Genomic DNA, 17,180 nt, shown 5'->3' on the forward strand with positions numbered 1-17,180 from the left:
ATTAATTAGGGGCGCCTGGGTGGCACAGTCGGTTAAGCGTCCGACTTCAGCCAGGTCACGATCTCGCGGTCCGTGGGTTCGAGCCCCGCGTCGGACTCTGGGCTGATGGCTCGGAGCCTGGAGCCTGTTTCCGATTCTGTGTCTCCCTCTCTCTCTGCCCCTCCCCCGTTCATGCTCTGTCTCTCTCTGTCTCAAAAATAAATAAACATTAAAAATTAATTAATTAGGGGCGCCTGGGTGGCGCAGTCGGTGAAGCGTCCGACTTCAGCCAGGTCACGATCTCGCGGTCCGTGGGTTCGAGCCCCGCGTCGGGCTCTGGGCTGACGGCTCGGAGCCCGGAGCCTGTTTCCGATTCTGTGTCTCCCTCTCTCTCTGCCCCTCCCCCGTTCATGCTCTGTCTCTCTCTGTCTCAAAAATAAATAAACATTAAAAATTAATTAATTAGGGGCGCCTGGGTGGCACAGTCGGTTAAGCGTCCGACTTCAGCCAGGTCACGATCTCGCGGTCCGTGGGTTCGAGCCCCGCGTCAGGCTCTGGGCTGATGGCTCGGAGCCTGGAGCCTGTTTCCGATTCTGTGTCTCCCTCCCTCTCTGCCCCTCCCCCGTTCATGCTCTGTCTCTCTCTGTCTCAAAAATAAATAAACATTAAAAATTAATTAATTAGGGGCGCCTGGGTGGCGCAGTCGGTTAAGCGTCCGACTTCAGCCAGGTCACGATCTCGCGGTCCGTGAGTTCGAGCCCCGCGTCAGGCTCTGGGCTGATGGCTCGGAGCCTGGAGCCTGTTTCCGATTCTGTGTCTCCCTCCCTCTCTGCCCCTCCCCCGTTCATGCTCTGTCTCTCTCTGTCTCAAAAATAAATAAACATTAAAAATTAATTAATTAGGGGCGCCTGGGTGGCGCAGTCGGTTAAGCGTCCGACTTCAGCTCCGGTCACGATCTCGCGGTCCGTGGGTTCGAGCCCCGCGTCGGGCTCTGGGCTGATGGCTCGGAGCCTGGAGCCTGCTTCCGATTCTGTGTCTCCCTCTCTCTCTGCCCCTCCCCCGTTCATGCTCTGTCTCTCTCTGTCTCAAAAATAAATAAACGTTAAAAAAAAAAGAGAAGCAGTGGCATCACAAGTCTCTACTAAGGAAGGTGAGCTCCAAGAATCAGGGTGGTTTTCAAAAACTCTAATTTCACCATTTATATAAAAACCCAGAGAGACCAGTCATTTCCAGTAGGTTCCAACATAAGCTAACGACCCTTTGCTGCAGTCAGCTTACCGGTGTCTGCCCTGCTGTGTTTCATACGTGAAATTACACATGCTGTAGTTTCTTATAAAGCAGCAGGTAAGAAGTCGATGTAGGGGCTGGAGAAGCAAAAGAACATTCAACACGTCTTCCCTGCGGTGACTTTCAGCCCAGGACCATCTGAAAACAGCCACTTCCCCGCTTGGCCACTGGATTCCGTGTCTCCGTCGGATTCATGGGTGCCATTAGTGCTGCTGGGCTCTGAATTTCTATTTTCGCCCCACGCTGCCCTGGAAGCCTTACTGTGGCCCGATGCCCTGTTGTGCGGCTCACAGGGGCTCTGCCCGCTGCCCTCGCTGGGTGGATGTGTGCTCCCGTGGACGCTCATCAGCACGTCCTCATCAGCATAAATTTAAGCCCCACCCCTTGCTCCCCCCACGTGGATGGTCCGGCTTGTCTGTTTCACACAGATGCCCTTGTCTCTTGGCTACTTCTAAACGGCTAAGGCCGGTGACTTTAGCGGAAGCCAGACGGCACCCGCCCCTCCGCATCAACCACGAACAACCCGCAGCTGTCCTTGGCTGGCGCCGGGCCCTGTGCTGGTGACGACGTAGGAGGTGTCCGTGCGGGGCTGCCGATCTTGGAGAGCCCACCACTGTGCCGATCAAACTCCAAGCCATGAGCCAGCAAAGCGCTGGGGACAAATGTAACTTGGGGCGTCCTGCCAAAGGAAGACTTGGTTCGGCTTTAGTACAACGATGGTGGTTTTCCCAGAAAGATCTGCCCGACTCAGATGCTCCGGCTCTGTTTTGGGCGCTGGAGAAATCCTGGAACTCTCGTGCGCCAGGGAAGGTGCATCTCCGTGCACTGGCGCGCTGCCGTCTGGAGGGTCTGTCCTGCCAAACTTCAAAAGACAAGCCACTAGTCTTCACGCTTTGTCCTCGGGCTTCCCTTCCCCCGGCACGAACCCGGTCAGCGTTTTCCCTGGGGGCTCAGGTGGAGAGCGTGCTCACACTCCCGGAGTCCCCGACACGATGACGTTCACTCTCTGGAGCTGGTCCTCTGGCCCCTGGGCTCCCGGTCGTCCCCCCACCCCCACCCCCGCATGATGGCCCCCGGAGAGGATGCTGGTGGTCTCGTGCAGACTTTAACCAATTGATTTTAGCTCCATTTCTTCAGGGAGCACATCGTGCCCTGATTTTCAGAAACGTGCTTGGTGGTTATTTGGGGGAGGAATCCGATCTATTATTTGGGGTATCGGCTGACCGGGCTTGTCTCTGGTTCTCTTCCAATGAGGAACATGGGCATAGGACGCAGGCTAAACCAGGGGTCGGGACGTCACGCTCTCTTTGGCATTCGATGTTAGGAAGAGATTGTCGGGTTTTCTTGTTTTGGGGACAAGCGTTAGAGAAGAACCAGCCCTCCCCCAGCACTCCCGAGCCACCAGTCTGCAGTCGTGTTGGGGGGCCTGCTGGGGTCCAGGAGCGCACTGACACCCTGTTTGTGTTCAGAACGTGACGAATACGGTGGTGAGGACCACCCTGAGGAACGACCTGTCCCCTGAGGGCATCATCCACCATCTGAAGATCCTGAGCCCCATCCACTGTGCCTTCCAGAACGACCTCCTGACATCGTCAGGCTACACCCCAGAATGGGGGTGAGTGGAGACGTCTCTCCCCACCCCTCTCCAGCTCACTGTCCGCTCTAGCGCCTTTACTTTGGGTTTCTTTAGGATTTTTTTTTAAATGTTTATTTATTTTTGAGAGACAGAGACAGAGTGTGAGCAGAGAAGGGTCAGAGAGAGAGAGGGAGACACAGCATTCAAAGCAGGCTCCAGGCTCTGAGCTGTCAGCACAGAGCCCAACACGGGACTCGAACTCATGGGCTGTGAGGTCATGACCTGAGCCGAAGCCGGACACCCAAACGACTGGGCCATCCAGGTGCCCCAACTTTGGGTTCCTTTAGGATTTTAGTCACTTGGGGATCCTTTTGTGAGACTGAATGTAGAAACGGACAGTGGCCAGGACTTGGTGCGTAACCCCCAGGTCCCCTAATACTTGTCCTCGCTTCCAACTTAAGACCAGCCAGAGAAAGCCGGATACGCACCCTCGCCAATCCCATAGGACACTCCGGTCCTGGTGAGCCCACCCACGGCTTCCCCGTGACGCGCCTGGGGCGCCTGGGGCCTCCCTTTCCCTCTCTGAGGATGCCCCTCCCCTGTCTGTCCTTGAGTCTGCTCCAAACTCAAGTTGGGGGGCGACACACGGCTCCAGCCAGCTCAGGACCGGTAGCCTTGCCTGCTCTCATCTGGGCGGTCTTCCTTTATTTGCATACTTCTTTGGAGTTGCTTTTTGGGGAGCAGTGGGAAGCGGTGGGGTCACAGGAGCGCACCTCCTGAAACCACCCGCTCTTGCAGGGTCTATACCATCATCGAGGACCTCCATGGTGCTGGCAGTTTTGTCACCGAGATGCGGTTGCTTATTGGGGACTCCCCTATACCTCGAAATTATAGCGTGTCTGCCAGTGATGATGTCAAGGTCGAGGTGGGGCTCTATAAACAGAAGAGCAACCTCAAGGTGGTCCTGACCGAGTGCTGGGCGACACCATCCAGCAACGCCAGGGACCCGGTCATGTTCGGTTTCATCAACAACAGGCAGGTGTCGGGTGTGGGCTGCCTCCCAGACACGCACGGATATGGGGGCCGCGTCCCTGGGGGACCGGAGGGTGGCGGCAGACACGGTGTGCGCAGCCAGAGGTACTGCTGGGAAGCTCATCTGGGACGGGGATGGGAGGCCGGCTCCTCACTAATGAGCCACGTTCCTTCCTTCCCAGCTGCCCCGTCCCCAACACACACACGAACGTGATCAAGAACGGGGACTCCAGCAAGGCCCAGTTTAAGCTGAAAATCTTCTCCTTCATCAACAACTCCATTGTCTACCTGCACTGCAGGCTTCGTATTTGCATGGACTCCCCTGGAAGCATGTGCAAAATAGTAGGTGTTTTACTTCTCTAACCTTGTGTCTGACTTGTGTCCCTGATCACCCTGAGGAGGGCCACTCTGTTATCTGAAGCCCAGGCTTTAGGCGGCTCTGGGGCCCGACCTCTGGGAGCAGACTCTGCACAAGGTGTGAAATGAGGCATGGATGGCAGGCAGCCCGTGGGCAGAGGACTCTGCAGCTAGCTGGCTAAGCTACATCCTTCCAGATGTCATACCACATGTTGGCCATCCCACCCCATTCCCATTCCTATCCCATTTCCATTCCTATCCCATCATCCCATCCCATCCCCATCCCATCCCGCCCCATCCCATCCCTATTCCATCCCACCCCATCCCATCCCATCCCATCCCTATTCCATCCCATCCCATCCCTATTCCATCCCATCCCATCCCATCCCTATTCCATCCCATCCCATCCCTATTCCATCCCATCCCATCCCATCCCTATTCCATCCCATCCCATCCCATCCCTATTCCATCCCATCCCATCCCCATCCCATCCCGTCCCATCCCATCCCTATTCCATCCCACCCCATCCCATCCCATCCCATCCCTATTCCATCCCATCCCATCCCTATTCCATCCCATCCCATCCCATCCTTATTCCATCCCATCCCATCCCATCCCTATTCCATCCCATCCCATCCCATCCCATCCCATCCCTATTCCATCCCATCCCATCCCATCCCTATTCCATCCCATCCCATCCCATCCCATCCCATCCCATCCCATCCCTATTCCATCCCATCCCATCCCATCCCATCCCTATTCCATCCCATCCCTATTCCATGCCATCCCATCCCATCCCTATTCCATCCCATCCCTATTCCATGCCATCCCATCCCATCCCTATTCCATCCCATCCCATCCCATCCCTATTCCATCCCATCCCATCCCATCCCTATTCCATCCCATCCCATCCCATCCATTCCTGGCCATGATGCAGTGGTGCTTCTCCTCCAGGTGCTTTAATGCATATTCAGGTGTGAAAACTTTGCTTTAATTCAGTATTATTTTTAGTAACATTGAGGGAACACTACTGAATCCCAGCCACTGTGATATTTAATAAGAGGGGTTTTTTTTTATTTTCATGTGCACGAATTTGGGATAATGAATAATTTTACATTCCCATTTCCGTAGACCTTTGAATGTGAAATATGCTTTGCAGTCCTGAGTTTTGAGAGCCCTTGTTCACAACACAGACAAGGATGTGAGCTCACTGTCACATGCGGTCTGCTCCCAGGACAGTAGAGAGGACTCTGCTGGCCTTGGGTTCAGGGGCTGTGTGTTTGCCTCATCTCTGGGCGATGGGCTTGTTTCTGTGCTGCTCACAGAACCCCTACAGTCCCCCTCCCCGCCCCCAGGTCACCAGCCTCCGAGGATCCACGGGACATGCATAGGAGAAGAAACCCAAGGAACATCAATTTTGTTGATGTCACTTTTTCACACACAGTAGATCTTCCAGAAAAAAGGGTTGAAAGGGACACAGACCCCTGGATGACTGCCAGCTAGGGGTGTGCATGACCCTGCACCAGGCTCCAAGAGCCTCTCAGACATACTAAGAGTATTAATAGCCACAACCACCTCTGTAAGGAGGAGCCGGTTCTCAGATTCTTGATAATATGGCTTCATGCCTTCCTTTCCCAGCTTTCCTAGGAGAGGCATTGACTGCTTTTCTGTGGCCGCAGCTGTAGCTGAGACATCAGGAGTGCATTCTTTCACAGTCTGGAGGTGGGGAGCCCAAGATCAGCCTTGGGGCAGGGCTGGCTCCCCCTCAGGCCACGAGGGAGAGTCATTCCAGGCTCTCCCCTTGGGGTGCAGACCCGGCTTCTCCCTGTGTGTTCATATCTTCCCTCTGTGCATGTCTGTGTCTGTGTCCAACGTCCCCTTTTCCCAAGGACACAGTCATGTTGGACTAGGTACCCACCCTAATGACCTCACCTTCTCCTCATCTGCAAAGACCCTATTTCCAAATAAGGTCACAGGCACAGGTACCGGGGGCTAGGGGGTCAACATCTTTTAGAGGGGCAGAATGCAGCCCATAGCAGGTGTATTCTAAGAAGGTTCCACCGTGTCCCTGAACCTTCGTGCAAGGCAGAGGCATTGAAAGGAGCAGGCGGCTGCAGCTGCCCATGGCCATGGAGAACGCCAACATGACTCAGCGCCGACAGAGGGCCTGAGGGGCCGAGGGGCCAGGGCTTGGAGGCGCAGTGGGCTGCTCTCTTGAACCTCGATTCCTCCTGTGATCCAGGCGGTCCAGGCCCCCAGGTCCCTCCCGTGTCTGAGCTCACCCACCCTCCGCTTGCTGTCTCCAGCCAGATAGAATGTACGGATCAGGGTACCACCCCGACGGTCAGGACTTGTCTCCGAACTCAGTAGTTCTGCTCGACTAACTCGAAGTTTCTTTTCTTTCAAAACAACAGAATTGCAATGACGTCAAGTCCCCGAGAAGCAGCGAGGCATCCACCATACACCAGACATCCTGGGGACCCCTCGTCCGGTCTGAAGGTTAGTTGGTGACTTGGTTTAGACAGTCCTGAGTCCCATCTCACCAGTGTGGGAGCCACAACTCCGCCCCCCCGGGAGCCAGAGCACCTGGGATGTTTGGCAGCAGACTCGGGATCAGGGGACGTAACAGCTGCTGGCCGCTGAGAGCGACTTCCCCGGGTTGCATTGAGTCCATCACCTGCAGAGTGTGGCTGGGAGGGAGGGGCCATTGTCATGCCCACATTGCAGAAGAAAAGGCTGGGGCTTCAGGATGTCAGCACACCCTTAGATAAAGCAGTATTTCGAGCCATGTGTTTATGTTGGATAAACACACCGAATGGGTTGTTGGGCCACAGGAACTCAGGTGATGCCTAAGATGTTTATTCTGGGCTTGGCTAACTCGGAAGATGCAAAAATAAAAAAAATGATATCGCTTTCTCTCTTGGTATAAAACTTCCACAAGCCAATTACATTCCATGTCATTTCAAAGGCTGCCATCATTTTTCCAGGAAGACATTTTATTTCCTTTGAGATTGATTTCATTGTTTTTTCAAAAAAAAGAAAATTGGGGGAAATGGCATGCTTTGGGTACGAAGACAGAAATGGCTAGCTGTCCCCTAATATCTGTTCGCCCCTTCATCATAATAGAACCCCACCCCCACCCCCCAACCCACCCCGTTTTTAGCTGGCTGCCGGGAATGAAAACCGTAATTCCCAGTCAACCTGGCTGTTGAGTGTGACCCTATGAGTAAGTTCTGGCCAATGAAATGCAAATGGAGGTCAAGTGCCAGCTCCCCAGGGGCTCAGGCCATTGTTTTCCCCTTTCTTCATCATCCCCCTTCTCAGACCCCAGGGGAGGGCCATGGGGACAGGAGCTGGAAGGAGCCCCATTTTCAAGGACACCTTACAACAAGGCAGCCAGGTCAGGCCAGACCTCCAACCTCCAAGTTTTGTGCCAGAAAGACATAAACTTCCATGTTCTTTGTCACTGCTATTTGGCTTTTTCTCCCGTTTGCAGCTAAATGTAATCCTAGTCGATTTTCCTTTTTTGTTGCTTTTTTCCCTACTTGGATGGCCCTCCTTGCCTCTCCATATTTTCCTGCACAAGAACTTCTGGGCTTTGGATGCGGGATGTGAGCCGGGGTCCGAATGCTGATCAGGGCTTAGGAAGAAAGATGAGGGAGTAAGAGAAGGGCCAGCGATTCTCAACTGTTGGTTCTCATCCAAGTATTTGTGAAATTTAAAAGACCCCAGGTTTGGGGGCACGTCCTAGGCCTACTAACTCGGAGTTTCTGGAGCTGGGCTCCAGGCTCTGGTGTCTGCACTGGTCATCAGGCAGCTGAAGGGCCCATCCTGGGACCACATGCTTCTCCTACCCCCTCCTCATTTCTTTTTTTTTTTTTTTTTCAATTTTTTTTTTAACGTTTATTTATTTTTGAGACAGAGAGAGACAGAGCATGAATGGGGGAGGGTCAGAGAGAGAGGGAGACACAGAATCGGAAGCAGGCTCCAGGCTCTGAGCTGTCAGCACAGGGCCCGACGCGGGGCTCGAACTCACGGACCGTGAGATCATGACCTGAGCCGAAGTCGGACGCTTAACCGACCAAGCCACCCAGGCGCCCCCCCCTCCTCATTTCTTAACCTGCTGAGGAGAACTGGTTGACCAGGAGCCCTAATATGAAAGACAATATGTGTGAATTGCATTCTCGTTTATAGAAATGGGATTCCTATTTATTCACAGATATTATAGATAATGTCAAAACTACTGGAGTGGAAAAAGCACTGGGCTTGGAGTCAGGAGACCTGAGTTTAAATATGGACTCTCATGCTTCTAGTTGTGTGGTCTTGGGAAAATTCCTGAGTCTTCTGGATCCTATCCATCCAACCATTATTCCTCCATCCATCCACCCGCCTACCCACCCATCCACCCACCTACCATCCATCCATCTATCCACCCATCCATCCTTCCATCCATCCATCCAGCCATCCATCCTTCCATCCATCCATCCACCCACCATCCATCCATCCACCCATCCATCCTTCCATCCATCCATCCATCCATCCACTTACCATCCATCCACCCATCATCCATCCACCCACCCACCATCCATCCATCCATCCATCCATCCATCCATCCACTTACCATCCATCCACCCACCATCCATCCATCCACCCATCATCCATCCATCCATCCATCCATCCACCCACTTATTCATTATTCCATCTATGTGGCAGGCATATATCCCTACTATGTGTCCAGCACTCTCCTTTTTTTCTGCAGCATGGGCATACTCCATTGTGCCTCATTTCCCTCATCTATAAAATGAGAACAGTACTAATTTCTACTTCATATAGTGCCTTGTCCATAGAAATTACCGGATAAGTGCTAGTTGTTATCATTTGTAGCCAGTAGAGCACCAACTGACAACCATTGCACAGAACACCAAATATAATGAGGGTATAAATTGTCAGGCTCAAAAACAAGGATCATTCCTTTGGTGCATCGTTCTTTCTCATTGTCTTATTAGCTCTTGTGTGCTCCATAATTGTGCCATATAAATGTACAGAAAAGTCATTTAGAAACATGGAATCTCCCAGTTAGTGGAAACTTTGCATTTTAATTGTGTATATGAACAGAAATACTGTTGGGGACTGCAGGGGTGGGATAGACTGGCAGACAAATCTCTTCAGGATTGTCCCCCTCCCACCCTGTGCCCACACTCTGTCCCCTGACTGTGCACCCACGCTCTGCCCCCCGCACCCCCCCCCCCCGTGTTAGTTTTCTGGGGCTGGGGCCACAGGACACTAAGTGCCACAGACTGAGCACCTCATGGTTCTGGAGACCAGAAGTTCAAGATCAAGGTGTCAACAGGTCTGGGTCCTGCTAGGGCAGTGAGGGAGAATCTATCTCCGGCTCTCCCAGCTTCTGGCATTTGCTGCTGTGGCTCTCCTTGGCTGGCAGGATCTCGTTACTGGAGCTCTGCCTCTGTCCTCACGTGGGGTTCCCCTGGTGCCTCTGTGTCCTCACATGGCCGTCCTACAAGGACATGGGTCCTATTGGGTCAGAGCCTCTCCTGCTTCAGCACCGGTTAGGAGTCCCTCACTGATTACATTTGCAAGGACCATCACGTTCTGTGGTAGTGGGGGTCAGGACCTCAGTATATCTTCCTGGAGGACGCACGTAGCACTGCGCATTGGTGAGATTGAGGAGGAATCCGTGGGCATCGTTCTGGAATGCGTGCTGCCAAGACATCTTATGTTAGCATCGCAATATTCTAATTTCCTTCCGGGAACCCTTCCGTAGCCATTTGCTTCGCGAGATCACTCATTAGTCCTCCCTCGCTAGAGTTGCTTTGTACAAAGAGGGAGAGAAAGTTGACGTGATGTCTGTCGGATGCACAAGTGTCCCGGAAGGAAGGGTCCAGAAGCATCATTGAGGCTGCCCGGAAGTGAGGAGCTGGGGGTTCCCTACCTGTGCTTAGAGGCTCTCCATCACTTTCCCACAGCAGGGGCTGTGTCCCCGTCACCGAAGCATTGATCACTCAGTGTCTTTGCAAAACGACTGTTTGTGTGGGTTACCCCAAGTGACCGTGGCAACTGTCCTGCCCGCGGTGCAGGCTTCTCAAGCCATCCTGGTGAAGGGCCAGTGCTTTATTAAGAGATTGACAGGTGGTCCGACTGTGGGCCCTGCATGCAACTCCCGCCACGTGACCGGTCTCTCCTGGGCAGGTAGACACCCCCTCCCATGGGGAGGGTCATGTCTTGCTCTCCATTTTGTGTAGACTGGTAACCACTGCAGGGCCACAGCAACCGGTGGACCTAGCTGGCCTGTGGACCCTACCTAGAGCAGCTCTGGGCCGGTGGGTCAGGTGGGAGCGTTCGGCTGCAGGTGACGGAAACCCGGGGAAACAGGCAGCGAGCAAACAGGTTCATTTGTCTCCAGAGGCTGCATCCGGGCTCCGCCCTGGGCTCCACTGTGAGCGGGGTCTACCTCTCTCCCGCTGCAACATCCTCAGTGTGGTCCCCCTGCTCGGGCTAGCACCGCGGCCCCGCACGGAGGACGGGAGGAGGCCAGGTGCCCCTTATAGCACCCGCAGAGGCCGGGTCTAGGGGCCAGCCCTGCAGCTGTCGGGGAACTGGCCGTCCGGTGTCTGGGCGCCTTGGGAGGTTACGCGGCTCCAGCACGTGCCCCCAGGATCCTCGTCCAGCGCGCCCCTCCCTCTGGAGGATATGACTGCCTCTGTCCCAGGCAGCCAGGAGGGGTCCCCAGTGCCACTGTCGGACCACCTTGCATACCTGTGCTATGCCCTGGAGACCCAGAGTGACATCTACCTCGGCAACCACGCCAGAGACAGGCTCTCGGGTGTCCCTTGTCACCCAGGTGGACACCCCCGATGCAGGGGGACTGGACGGAGGTGAACGTGGTGCAGGGGTGGCTTTGGCTCCTGCTGCAGGTGCCCTGTCGTGGGTCCCACTCACTCTCACTGTGCTCCATGCACCCCGACTTCCTCACGGGGGTGAGCAGTTCTCTCCCCTGGGGGTGGGGACGGCTGGTGGCCCCGCACCGATTGGGAGTCCCTCCCCGTCCCCTTCCTTCAGAGCCGGGCACCAGTCTGCTTTCTGCCTCTGGTTTTGGCCCTCCTGGATAGTTCTATAGACAGGGTCATACTGCGTGCCGTCCCTTGTGACTCTCCCCTTTCGCTAGGCATGATGTTTTGAGGTTCCTTCATGTTGAAGCACCCGTTGGGACTTTGCTCCTTTCTATGGCCAGACAATATTCCATTGTGTGGATGGACCACATTTGTTTATCCATTCATCCTTTTTTTTTAATGTTTATTTATTTTTGAGAGAGAGAGAGAGAGAGACACAGAGTGTGAGTGGGGGAGGGGCAGAGAGAGAGGGAGACACAGAATCGGAAGCAGGCTCCAGGCTCCGAGCCGTCAGCCCAGAGCCCGACACGGGGCTCGAACCCACGGACCACGAGATCATGACCTGAGCCGAAGTCCCACGCTCAACCGGCTGAGCCGCCCAGGCGCCCATATCCACTCATCCTTTGATGAACGCTTGGCTTGTTTCCGCCCTTGGGTTGTTGTGAATAATGCTGCTATGAACATGGGTGCCTGAGTATTCGAGTCCCCACTTCCAACTTTTTTGGGTCCGTGCTTTCCTGTGTTTTTACTGGCCCTCGGGGTCCAGGGAAGGCCCGCGCCCCTCTCCAGCGCCCAGCCGGGTCTCCACGCGCAGCCGAGCTCTCAGCCTCCCCGCACCGTGGGCCCTGTCGCTCCCCGGGGGGCTAGGAGTGATCCAGAACGCCGGGCGGGCTGAGCTGTCCTGGCTGATGCCCGCGCTCTCAGGCTTGGGACACCTGCTTTGTCCCCTTCAGAAACCCACACGTACACGGGCCCGTGCGGAGCCTCACAGCACGGTGCTCCGGGTCAGTCAGATCCAGATAACAAGGTCACCGAGCGGCAGACTCCGTGGCGAGCTCGCTCCATCGCCAGTCCGTCCTAAGCCCTCTGGTCCACCCTGACCGTGAGGTCGCAGGGCTGGGGCCACAGGTGATGCACGTCCCTCCCGGTCTGGGCGGACCTCACAGCTGTATCCGTCTCGTTCTCTGCAGGTGAGCGTCCAGGCGCGGAGCCGGGCCTGGGAGCCGGTTACCTGGTCCTCATCGTGGTGGCCATCTTCGCCGTGGTGGCCGGGGCGGCTGCCCTTGTCCTCGTGCACTACCAGAGAATCACTGGCAAATACAGCTTCAGAGCCGGGCCGGACGACTTCGGCTACCAGGTGTTCTCTGGGTAGGCGGTCCCGGCGGGCCCGCAGGTGGGTGAACAGCCACACGCCTCCGATGCGCGCGTCCTACCCTCACCACTGGCGGAGACGACACGGCGTGTGCTGGGGGCTTTGGAGAACGGCGGGTGGCCGGTGGCACGTTCCGTGCCCCTTAGCGGAAAGCCCCCGAAGCTGCAGGAGGGGAAGCGGGCCATCGGTTGTCCAGGTCAGGTTCTGTCCATTTGCACAAGGGCAGGCCTCGCGGAGCCCCCGGGGGGTGCGGCGAGACGAGAGCCGGCCCCGGTGCCCCTCCGAGGCCAGCCCTGTGCCCCCCGCTCCCGGGCGGCCCCAGGTGAGGCCCCGAGCCCCTGGTGCCTTGGTTTCTTCGTTTTTCCTCCTTTGTAGCAGGGCCGGGTGATGGCTGTACCGCACGCACAGAGGGCAGGAAGCTGGTGAGGACAGGCAGACCCCTGGCGGCCTCTGGCCCCTTGAGTGCTGAGTGAATCCGCGACTCCTCTCTGTCCCGTGTCCCCACAGCCTTGCCCTCGCCACGAACTGTGCCTCGTGTCCCGGATGATGTGATGGGCACACGCCTCTGCCTTGCCGTGTCCTCCCTGTGATTTTAAGTACCTGCACCCCCGAGCGTGAAGTGGCTCTTTTGTGCCATGACGGTCACGGGTGCCTGGACCTCCTTCTGGGCCCGAATACAGCTCATCACAGACGGGTGACGCCCGTTCCGGTGGAGCGCCGTTTTCTTAGCGCACGCCTGTAGCGGGGATCGCCCAGGCCTGTGATTTCTGTAAAGGCTTTGAGATTTAGAGAGAAAAAATCACAGGCCACGTTTGGCAGCTGTCGTTTGCTGCCTCCAAACACTGTCGGACTCCATGTGGTTACAGACAGGACGGTGGCCTGAGATCGGCTCTGGGCCCTGGGGCTGCCCCAAGGCATTCTGGGTACCACCCTTCACCAGCACCCCTTAGCCACACCCCCTACCTGTACTCCTCCCCTGCTCCCCTCCCCTGCTCCCCTCCCCTGCATCCTTCCCCTACGCCCCTCCCCTGCGCCCAGTCCCCTGCGTGTCTCTGGCCCCTCTGGCCTGCCAGGGAGCTCCCTCCCCTGACAGGAGTTAAGGACTCGGGAGGTGGCCCCGAACCAGGATTTCAGGTTGTCACTTCACCTCTCCCAGCAGGGGACATTCACTCCTGTCTCGCTCTCTCCCTCACAAACCCCATCACGTGAGAAGAGCCCACTCCGTAGGAATTTCCAGTGGGAAAATGGCAGATTCCCCGGTGGGACTGACTTGCCCAGGGCCACACCGAGTCCCCCGGTGCTGGGGGACGTCCCACAGGGAATCTCAGCTCCCCCTGACCCCCGGCCTCGGTCCTGCCTCGGCACTGGCCTCCCTGCCGGGCACAGTGTGTGATGCCTGGCTTGGGACCGCTGCACCAACACGTCCTCATCGTCCCCCCGCTGGCTGGCCAGGGGATGCTTTTCTGCCCTTTCAGTGCTCGGGGCCCTGATCCTTCCGACAGCAGACAGCTTCCCCCCAGACTCAGTGGGGTTTTCTGTCCGCACACTCCCCAGACTTGAGCTGCGTTCTCCCCACGCCCTTAGCAACCCCATAGCTCATCAGGGTTTCTTTCTCTCCCCTCTCAAGCAGGCTCTTGGGGAAGGACCCTGTGTCTTACCGACATTAGCAAATACCCAGGAGTGCTGAGCGTGTGGGTGCGTGAGAACCCTTCCTAAACACTGTAAACAAGTTAACTCCCTCAGGTTCCCAACAACCGCGTGAAGCTGTGTTATTACCACTTACACAGCCGGGGACCTGGGGCAGGCAGGTGAAGGAATCTCCTGGGAATGTAACTAGGAAGGGACAGAGCTGGGATTCGGGTCTGGGGTCCATTCTTTTAGCCGCGGAGCTCCAGTGACTTAGACTAGCGTGCACGTGACTGGCAGGTGTTTAGAATGAGGCCCCTTGGCTTTTCCTTTCGTTGGAGACCTGGAGAAGTTGTATTTTAGCAATTATCTAAGAAATCCACAATTCTCTCCGTGGGGCTCCACGGTGCCCAGCAGTGGAGGGAGCAGTGTTGTGGTCCGAAGGAAGAACCCTCCTGGGGCCCTGAAGCCCCTGGGGACGCAGGTGCTGCCCCCACTGGTCAGGGCTCTCTGCCACCCCGAGGGCCCCAGCATGTGGGTGACTGGCAGTGGTTCAGGTTCAACGACACTGGATTATAACTAAGACTCCTTAGCACGGCGCCTTCTAGTCTCTCTCTGGTTTGGGGCCCACGCAGTTTGAGTCATGGAGACCCTTCTGCTTACTGACCCATTGCGTCCTGTCCCCCATCAGGGGACACTGTCGTGTAGACATGCCCCTGTCTCCTCAGGCTCTTCCCCAGCCAAGGCCGCCTTCCCCACATTCAGCTCTTTATTCTCTTGAGATAAGACTTTGAACCAACCCAGCAAAGTGTGGTTGATAGGAGCTCCATCCTTGAAATGAGGAAATCGGGCCCAGAGAGCTCAAGTGAACCCTCTGAGTCACACAGCGGAGGCCAGATTAGCACACGTCCCCCACGGGGCGACGTCCCTTTCCGCGTGACTTCGTCTTCGTGAGAGGAGCTCCAGGAGCTGGTTTTGCAGGGACACTGCAGGGATCACGCCTCTGCTTTGCCGCGCCCCCTTTGCTCCAGGACCTGATAGCAGATGTGTACATTATCTAAGTTCTTGGAACCACTGCAGTTCAGATGGGCAGAGTAAGACCGGGGCCAGCACACGAGGCCAGTCACCTCCCTGGATAGAGTTCCAAGGGAACTTCAGCGAATCTTACTGAATACTTACCACGTGAATCCCAACGAGGATGCCAACGTTTGTCCTGCTCAGTTTCTGAGGACATCTGGTATGTGGGGGCAAGGTGACTCTGGATGTCCTCCCCACGTAAAATGAAAAAACACCGGAGGGAAAATTGGCCTCTCATCCTTTCTTATTCTCCCGTGGCTTCTGTTTCCCAAGTGAAGGACATCTCTGACTGGGTCTCGAGTTCCTGCAAAAATGTGCTCTTTGAAAAACATCAAACAAACCGTCCCCACCAGGCTGGCGCTCGGCGCGGCCCTCGGCACCGGGAGCCCCGAGTCTCAGTGTGTCCTCCGCAGACAGGACAATGGCACAAAGGCCCCGAGGGTGTGGTCGTCCGGCTCAGGTGTCCGGGCCACTATGTGCTGACATTCACCAGAGCCCCATTCACCGGAGACCAGTCCAGCCGCCATGGTCCCCGTTCCTCTGTGCCTTCTGGGAGCCGCTGCCCTTTTATTCGGGCACAATCTCTCACCATCCAGTGAGCGTAGAAGTCCTGTCCTCGGGGTGATGGTCACCCTACACTACCCAGGCTCGGGGGGGTATTCCTGCATGAACCTCTCCTTTCCGGCGTGCGCACTGACCCTGGTCACCTCCTTCTCCATGCAGGTGGCTGTGAATCAACCTCGGTTCTTAATCCATGAAGCATCGATGGAAACCTGCTCTGTCCCACATCCAGAGCTTGGATGAGTCCCGGGGGTGCTGAAAACACAGCCTCTGACTGACCCAGGAGACCCGTCGTCTGTGTAGGTCCCAGATAAGCAATGCCCACCAGGCGGATGTAAGAGCTTTTGGAGTAGGAGGTGGGGTGAGGGGTATGCCCCAGGCATGGGGATCTTCAAACGAGCTTGGATCCAGCCTTGCCATCACCCAGATCACCTCCACAGCCCCCAGAGCCCCCAGACTCTTTACCCTCCTAACTGGCTCAAGTGGTCCTTTCTGGTTTTGCTCACCACTGACATCTGTCACCTGCCACCCATCCCCCCATCCACTCAGCCATGTAGCTACCCGTCCATTCAGCCATCCATTCATCCAATGCTCTGTCATATATATATTTCACATTTTCAAAGATATTTGACAGTGCACTTGGAGTTCTTTTAACAATAGGTCAGTCATAAATGCACCGCTAATGTCATTTTTAGTGGACATATATGCTCTTTAACGTCTGCCTTTCCAGGACATTGTTTTTATTGACACAACAAGGACTCAAAAGACACTCCATTAATATGAAAATCTTTATAAGTAGAAATAACATTATATACATACACATACTCACTATTTTATATTTTTTCCAAGTATTTTCACAGCCATTTAAAAATATAATTTTACCCCAGGAGAGGTACTATTTATCCATTGCACAATGGGAAAGCAGAGAAGAAATGGGTGAGTCATTTTCATATGGCCACAAAATGAATTAATAAGGAACTGGGTGTAGAATCTAAATTTTTATCTTAGAATGTTCTCCATTACACCATACTGACGGATCGTGCTTTTTTACTTTATGTGAAACAAATTGAATTGTATTCGCTAGCTAACACCTGAAAGCATCGCGTTTTTCCTCGATGAACTTAGAATTACAATGTGGTCATGGTCTTTAATTCATGAGATTATTTTGTTGAATGTAACTAATTGGAGATTAATTTTGCTGAGTGTAACTAACAGCGATTCATATCTGGAGAATGCGAGTGTTTTGATTTAGTGGATATTCTCAAGAGTCGGTAAAGCATTACAATATGTGGCTAAACTGATTTTGCACAAGTAGAATAAATCGCATGTGACATTGAACTGTGACCGTGCCGTTTGCTCTGTTTGGTTCAGTCGCCTCCCAGGCTTACCCGGCATCACTGAGTCC

The 17,180-nt window shown here is 55.0% G+C and overlaps 1 protein-coding gene across 1 annotated transcript in view; it reads left to right on the forward strand.

Moving 5' to 3' along the window:
• Positions 1–16,806, forward strand: part of UMODL1 (uromodulin like 1) — a 67,854-nt gene extending 51,048 nt beyond the window's left edge. The window contains exons 18-23 of the mRNA XM_058732086.1: positions 2,736–2,881; positions 3,641–3,877; positions 4,057–4,216; positions 6,646–6,730; positions 12,330–12,532; positions 15,938–16,806. Of these exons, the coding sequence (XP_058588069.1) occupies positions 2,736–2,881; positions 3,641–3,877; positions 4,057–4,216; positions 6,646–6,730; positions 12,330–12,511 (810 nt within the window). The 3' untranslated portion in view covers positions 12,512–12,532; positions 15,938–16,806. The remainder of the gene's footprint in view (positions 1–2,735; positions 2,882–3,640; positions 3,878–4,056; positions 4,217–6,645; positions 6,731–12,329; positions 12,533–15,937) is intronic.
• Positions 16,807–17,180: the final 374 nt, after the last annotated feature.

The sequence above is a fragment of the Neofelis nebulosa genome, chromosome 5, assembly GCF_028018385.1.
Source record: "Neofelis nebulosa isolate mNeoNeb1 chromosome 5, mNeoNeb1.pri, whole genome shotgun sequence".
Lineage (NCBI taxonomy): Eukaryota > Metazoa > Chordata > Mammalia > Carnivora > Felidae > Neofelis > Neofelis nebulosa.